General features: G+C 37.3%; 1 protein-coding gene across 2 annotated transcripts in view; it reads left to right on the top strand.

Annotated features, from left to right (window-relative positions):
• LOC102597963 (auxin response factor 8-like) overlaps nt 1-7116 on the top strand; it is a 10465-nt gene extending 3349 nt beyond the window's left edge. For both annotated transcript variants that reach the window (XM_006350388.2, XM_006350387.2), the window contains exons 7-14: nt 2349-2439; nt 2547-2711; nt 2800-2922; nt 4008-4083; nt 4347-4494; nt 5016-6004; nt 6095-6285; nt 6572-7116. In XM_006350388.2, the coding sequence (XP_006350450.1) occupies nt 2349-2439; nt 2547-2711; nt 2800-2922; nt 4008-4083; nt 4347-4494; nt 5016-6004; nt 6095-6285; nt 6572-6749 (1961 nt within the window). In that variant the 3' untranslated portion in view covers nt 6750-7116. The remainder of the gene's footprint in view (nt 1-2348; nt 2440-2546; nt 2712-2799; nt 2923-4007; nt 4084-4346; nt 4495-5015; nt 6005-6094; nt 6286-6571) is intronic.
• Nucleotides 7117-7731: the final 615 nt, after the last annotated feature.

The following is a 7731-nucleotide window of genomic DNA, read 5'->3' as shown; positions in this document are numbered from 1 at the left end:
CCCCCCCCCAACATTCACTTACTTAAAAAACGGCTACTAGCCGTTATCAAATATAAAAGATTATTACCGCTAAACCAAACCAGAACCGGGTAAAGCCTTGGGATCTGTCCCGGTACCCTTATGACCGGTTTCGTACCGGTCCCGGAAAAAAACCTGTCCGCATGCCAGCCTTAGATGATACCAACTAGTTGAAGGCTAAGTTGTTGCTATACTTTCATTAGGTGCAATTGTTAAAGACTCTTTTTATTCATATTAGAAGCTTGTCTATTGGTTTAGAGATAAATTATGAGATTCGGAGAACCCCTAATTTTTTTGAACGGAAAAACAAATTACGTAACTGTGGAGTAAAATGAACTTGAGAAGAGCATAACGGGTGGACATAATTTATGCTGTCAACCCCAACTAATTGTGATTGAGTGCACAGTTGGGAGGCAATGGACAGATAACCACAGGTGATTCAAGCTCACAAATCAGATCAGAGTCGTTGGGCTAAAATTTTTCTGTTGACTTTTTTCATTCATACTCATATCAGAGGCGAATCTAGGATTTTTTAAACATGGGTGCACCCAGAAAAATGTATTAAGTGGGAATTGATCCGAACATGGATGCACCAAGAAAAATGTATTAAGTGAGAATTGATTCTTAATCCTCAACGTCAAAAGCTCAACATTTAACCATGTGGACTAGATAGATTTCTTATAGTATGGGTGCCAGAATATAAAAATATACAAATTTTAGAAAATATGTACATACAATATCTAGTTTTACGAAGAGACCACGGGTTCCGATGCCCTATTTTTTACCTTTAGATTCACCACTGACTCATATACGCTTGTCTATTTATTCCATGCAACACAAGTCTCAAACTCAAAGGATTGATCTCTAATAGGCATCCATTTCCTAGCTTAGTTGCTCTTGACATAAGCTTCCATGCATATTATCAAATTTGTCGTGTTCTCTTTAATCCCCAACATTCTTTTTAATTTTGATGCATACATAAGTTGATCCTACTACCAAGGTTCTCCTGTGGCACTAAATTGTATGTCTAATTGTCTATCCATAATCCGGTTAGTACTTGCCAATTTTTTTTTGTATCAAGATTCCTAAAAATTGAAGTATGGGTTACCTAGACTTTCTATGATCATTTAGGGATGGGATTAGAGCAACACTATAGTTGTTTTGTTAGTGGTGTGAATGAGGATAAGGAATGGGACAACACTCTCTCCATCCTGCTAATGATTCTCTCTTTATTTTAGGATGTGTCCAAATGTTTAACATCATTCGTTGATGACATTAATTTATTGTACTTTCACAACTCCTGTAAATTTTAAATTCATGTAACTTCACATTTTAAACTTTGATGCGGTGTTCCTTCAATCAAATATGTTTTGTCCACTAGTACTCACAAAATACATAAGTCATATTAACATCTTAAATTTCTTTTCATCCAAATATCATTTGTATAAAATGGGATGAAGGATGTTTTTCTAGGGTATTGTGGATAGGTTTTAAACTTGTATCCGATTTTTGGTTAAAAATGGCACTGAAGTTGGACTTGTGCTTTTTACATGTTAGTTTTAACTTAGCAAAACTGCCTATTAAAAAAGTAAATAAAGCAACAAAAACTAAAATAGTATGAAATTGCTCTAAAATATAAAAAAGTGGATGGATAGCCTAGGGTGGTGGTGGATGGAGTACAGAAGCAGGATAAGTCTATTAATTACTCAATACTCCTTGTATCCCTAAATCCCGTATACACATTTCAGTGTTGTAAGAAAGTTAGGGAGGCGAAAAAAACGAAAAAATAGCATGAAATTGCACTAAAAAAAATAGAAGGTGGATGGATGGCCTAGGGTGATGGTGGATGGAGTATTGAATCAGGATAAGTATTTTAGCTTACTCTCTCTCTCCCTAAATCTTTAGTTACACATTTCAGTGTTGCAATAAGGTTAAGGAGTCCAACTCCCATGCTATATTGGTGGCAAAAGAATACTACAGTTCTGAATAAACTTTATCTAGAAAGAGAATTACAGTTAAAAATATAAGTTTATGTTCATTTCTACTCAAGATTTAATTGGTTAAATTCTTGGTACATGTAAATGATACATGTCAAATTCTATGGACTTTCGCAAGCAATTTGATATAATGCTTGCATTGATTGTTTTATCATCCTAATCACATTAACTTAAATTGTAACCTTTTATACTTTCTAAAATTTGTTTTGATAAATTGTTGGATAAAAGAATGCATCCTGGTTGGATGTGGAAGGAAGGTGTAATGTGTGTGTAACTGATAAATATGTACCAAGTATGCTATCATCTGTTTATGTTTTCTCCTTTTGCATGCAGGACAGCCTAAGCGGCATCTTCTTACTACTGGCTGGAGTGTGTTTGTTAGTGCCAAAAGGCTTGTTGCTGGAGATTCTGTTCTTTTCATTTGGTACTGTTTAGCTTCCTCTGGTGACACTACTGTACATTTTTCACATAGTATTTTATCCAGCATGACAGTTTCCTCCAGGCTTTTTCTTGAGATAGTTGGTTCTGCAGGAATGAGAAAAATCAGCTCCTTCTGGGAATTCGGCGTGCAATTAGACCCCAGACTGCGATGCCTTCATCAGTTCTATCTAGTGATAGCATGCACATCGGATTACTTGCTGCTGCTGCTCATGCTGCTGCTACTAATAGCTGTTTCACTGTCTTTTTTAACCCGAGGTAGTACTTAACAGTACTCCTCCCTTGAGTTTTCATTCATAACTATTACCATTTATGCTTTTTTCTACTCACATGTTTATTGCATTAGGGCTTGCCCATCTGAGTTTGTTATACCACTTTCAAAATACATCAAAGCTGTATATCACACGTGCGTGTCTGTTGGAATGCGTTTTCGGATGCTATTTGAAACTGAAGAATCAAGTGTTAGAAGGTATGGAAGGAAGTAGTTTGATCTTAAGTGAACAATTTCCTTTTATTTTCTTGATGTCAAATTTCCTGATCTATTCCGCCTGAAGTGCTGTATAAGTAGGCTTGTAGTTTCTTATGATGTATTTGGCACCTGTTTTAAACTTGACTGCAGAAAAAGGCTCTCAAATATGCATCTTCTCCTATGTTTTGTTTCATCATGAATTGTAGTTGGAGAATTATGTTTACTTATGTAGAATGGTGAATTGGGATGATGGTGCAGGATTATTACCCCTATGGCTTTCCTTTGGCCCATAGAGTTGCATATCATTCTTGTCTAGTACTGGCAAAAATATAGTTGCATTCTTGCATTAGGGTTTCAATTAATGAAGTTGGTTGTTGGTTCTAGTAAATAAACCAACTCTTTAACCAATTAAATTAAAATTTTCATTCGCTAGTAAATTTGTGCCCTACCTTTGTGGGTATCATTGAAATTTTTAGCCTGAATGTTTGTTAGATAACTCTCTCTCTCTCTATTTGATAAACCAATAAGATTTTATAGATATGTGGGTAGAAACAAAAGCCAGTATACAAGAGGTATACCAATAAGTAGAAAACCTACAAGAAGAAATGGTTTTCTACAATAGTCACCCAATCTTCTATTCCTACAGGGATCTCATGGGTGCACCAAATGGAAAATAAGGGATTAGAGGCTACTCGGCGCCTAAGGTTCCAACTTAGGAATCAATCAACATTAATCCGCAGATCAACGGTACATTATTCATCTCCACCCTTCAAAAGCTCGCATGTTTTTCTCTCCATAGTACCCACATAAGTGCTAATGAAGTAATATTCCAAGCCTTGTGCCTTCTTCTCCGTCTGCCGCAATTCCAACTAAACATCAGCTCTTTCACAGTACTTGGCATCACCCATTGCTCTCCAAACCAAGTAAGGATATCCCATCATAACCTCAAAACAAATCAGCAATGACAAAAAAGATGGTCAACATCTTCACCCGAATCCTTACACATAAAACACCAGCTAACATAAGTGACCTGTCATTACAACAGATAACTCTTTTTTCTTATAGGTGGTTCTGTCATTTTTCAGATACATGGGCACAATTACTGGGATTGGTGACTTAGATTCAGTTCGCTGGGCAAACTCTCACTGGCGGTCCGTCAAGGTAAATGGTCTATTTTTATTTTACCTTTAGCGATTTGCTATTCTTATTCTTTTGTAAGTATATCAGTTATAACATGGTTTTCCCATTCATGTCTCAATGTTTGAAGGATTTACTCTTTTTTCCTTTTACTTCGTTTGGGGTTCTGGGGTGGGTCAGTTCAAGTTGAACCCACACATCGGGTGGGTTGAATCCCGCTCATGTGATTGAGTTGAATGCGATTGCTAACACTTAATATTTAAACAACAAATTTCATGAAATTATAGGTTGGTTGGGATGAGTCAACTGCAGGAGAGAGGCAATCAAGGGTCTCATTATGGGAGATTGAGCCTTTGACTACTTTTCCGATGTATCCATCTCTTTTCCCTTTTAGACTAAAGCGGCCTTTGTATCCAGGAACCTCATCTTATCAAGGTATGGCACACTGAATGGTCATGTGGTTAGAGAATTGAAGCTGTAAATCCTATCTTCCTTTATTTTGGTAAAATTGTGAAGTCTGCACTGTAACTTATCAAGAAAGAAAGAAAAATAAAAGGGAATGGCCTATGTAGTTTTAGACTTTTAGGGTCTGTTTGTTTGGAGGGCTTAAAAGGGTTATCTCGGTATTAAATTTGGGACTAAACCTGTGTTTGTGTTGGATGAGGGGACTACCTAAAACCAGGATAAATTTTATTTCACAATCTTGGGATTATTTAGCTATCCCAGATGAAAGGTGGGAAGATGATTGTAGTTATAATCCCAGGATAACCTGCTTTTGAACCAAAAAACCCTTTAATGTCTCTTCTAGCCTCCAAGAGTTTTACATCCTGTCTTCCCCTCCCAAATAAGCATGATAGAAGGAACAATTATGAGTTTATTGCAGTATCATTGTTCAGATAGCAACCAATTCTCGTTCCAGAAGCTATAGTACTAATTTTTCTCCTTTGCTTTTGCAGATAGTAACAATGAAGCTATTAATCGAATGGCATGGCTAAGAGGGAATACTGGTGAGTTAGGACCTCATTCGATGAATCTTCAGTCTTTTGGCATGCTTCCATGGATGCAACAGAGAGTCGATTCAACAATTATCCCAAATGATATTAATCAACATTATCAAGCTATTCTGGCTACTGGCTTGCAAAGTTTTGGGAGTGGAGATTTGATGAAACAGCAATTAATGCAGTTTCAGCAGCCTGTCCATTATCTCCAACATGCAAGTACTGATAATTCCATTCTGCAGCAGCAGCAAATAATGCAGCAAGCAGTTCATCAGCATATGCTGCCTGCTCGAACCCAAATGCTGTCAGAGAACCTTCAAAGGCAATCAGAGCAACAATCCAATAATCAGTCAGAGGAACAGGCTCACCAACACTCTTACCAAGAAGCATTCCAAATTCCACACGACCAGCTCCAGCAGAGGCAACCATCAAATGTTTCCTCTCCAATTTTGAAAGCAGATTTTGCAGATTTGAACTCAAAGTTTTTGGCATCTGTTGCTCCTCCAGGCGTGCAAGATATGCTAGGTTCTTTGTGTTCTGAAGGAAGTAGTAATTCATTGAATATCAATAGAACTGGTCAGTCTGTGATCATAGAGCAGCCGCCCCAACAGTCCTGGATGTCAAAATTTACAGAGTCACAACTAACTACATGCTCCAACTCATCACCACTCCCAACATATGGGAAAGATACTTCCATTAATCCTAGGGAAAATTGTAGCTTGGGTTTCCAGAATCAAGGGATTTTTGTTGCTAATGTTGATTCTTCAGGGCATCTCCTTCCGACCACAGTGTCTAATGTTACTACTACATGTGCTGATATGTCCTTAATGCCACTTGGGGCTTCTGGATATCAGAATTCTTTATATGGTTATGTGCAAGACTCTTCTGAGTTGTTGCACAATGCAGGACAAATTGATCCACCAAATGCAACCCATACATTTGTCAAGGTGCTAGTTCTGTTGTGGAGGTCAAACATTTCATTGGCATTTCTTGCATATGGCAATCATGTGAGCATTCTTTTTTTTTTGTCTATGCAGGTTTACAAATCAGGGTGTGTTGGGAGGTCACTGGATATCACTCAGTTTCACAGCTATCATGAACTGCGACGGGAATTGGGGCAGATGTTCGGTATTGAAGGGTTCCTTAAAGACCCTCAAAGATCAGGCTGGCAGCTTGTATTTGTTGACAGGGAGAATGATATCCTTCTCCTTGGAGACGACCCATGGGAGTAAGTACCCAATTGGGAAGACTTAATATGTAACTGTTTTCTTTAATTTCCAGTACGACAAAAGGAGAACATGTGCTTTTAAAACTTTTTCTTTTATGTCTCAACTTTTGATTTATAGGGTTGCTTTTTCTTATTTAGCTAACTCTCAAGTTTGTTATCTTATCTTCACATGATTTATATTTTTTTCAGCCTGGAGATAGTGTTCAATCTTTTTGGAAGTGGCTTTTCTTTTGTCCTATTATCACATTATAATTTTCTCTTTGTTTCCCTGGCATGATATCTTCAGGGCGTTCGTCAATAATGTCTGGTATATAAAAATCCTTTCACCCGAAGATGTGCAGAAGCTGGGAAAGGAAGAGGCTGAATCCCTGAACCATGGAGCGGTTGAAAGGATGAGTAGCACTAGTGCTGATGATCAAGATCTTATTTCTGGAATGCCATCTCTAGGATCGCTAGAGTACTGATTGTTGTAATGTTTTAAAAAAGAGGACTAATTCTGATTCTCAATCTTCTCGAGGGTCAGAAATTCAAATTACATGCCTCGTAATCTGGCTTCTTTAGCTTTCGTCTAATTGGTCCATCTCCCAACTGTATGCTGTATTTTGCGTTTGGATCTAGCAGTAATAGGGACTTAAGGCGTCTCCCATTTGTATGGTGTAGTTTTCATTGTAATCCTGTTGTTCAAGTTAGTATAATTCACTGTACGGCACAAGATGAGACGTGATTTAAACTAAGAATCTCGGAAGTGTTAGAATTTGTTATTGCACTTCTACTTTTGACAAGTAACCCTTGAATTTACCGAGTCTATCAATTTTGGTGTGTTTTTGTTTTTTTTCAGACCAAAGAAGCAGTTGAGGATCTACATCTGTGCTTTTCCTGCAGGTAAATGTTCTTTTTTTTGCTTTGATCTGCATATCTGGAATGACACTTTCAATGTATGGACTTTTTTATGCTTCTAAGTCACCATAAGTATATTCATTGGTAAGCCAGGTTAACCTGCAACAATAGGTGAGGTTCCTGATAGTGTGGAGGGTACATAACCGATTAACCGTGTCTATAACTTAAACTCGAATTTATTTTAGTTTGGAAATGAGTTTTTAAGTTATATTCAAGAAAAACATGAGGGTTACTGGTACTCCATTTCAAAATATAATGAGCTACTTTGAGTTTCTATTCTCTAATCATATACAATAGCGGTGCTATAGCACTCTACATTGTACATGTGCAGTGCATAATTGTAGTTGAACTATTTTTTCTTCGTCTCCCTCAAACAACCAAACACACTCACAATAGCCACATAAATTACTCTGCGTTGTTGTTGCACCCTCTCTTCTTTGAGTATAACGGTTGAGTCCCACATATTTCTAATGGTGCTTTAATGATGTAAATGTTGTTTGGAATATCTCTCCAACTTTAATTAGAGGTTTCGAGTTTATTGAGAATGCA

This window comes from Solanum tuberosum, unplaced genomic scaffold, assembly GCF_000226075.1.
Source record: "Solanum tuberosum cultivar DM 1-3 516 R44 unplaced genomic scaffold, SolTub_3.0 scf00122, whole genome shotgun sequence".
In the NCBI taxonomy this organism is placed as follows: Eukaryota; Viridiplantae; Streptophyta; class Magnoliopsida; order Solanales; family Solanaceae; genus Solanum; species Solanum tuberosum.
This window is presented reverse-complemented; position numbering and strand designations above follow the sequence as displayed.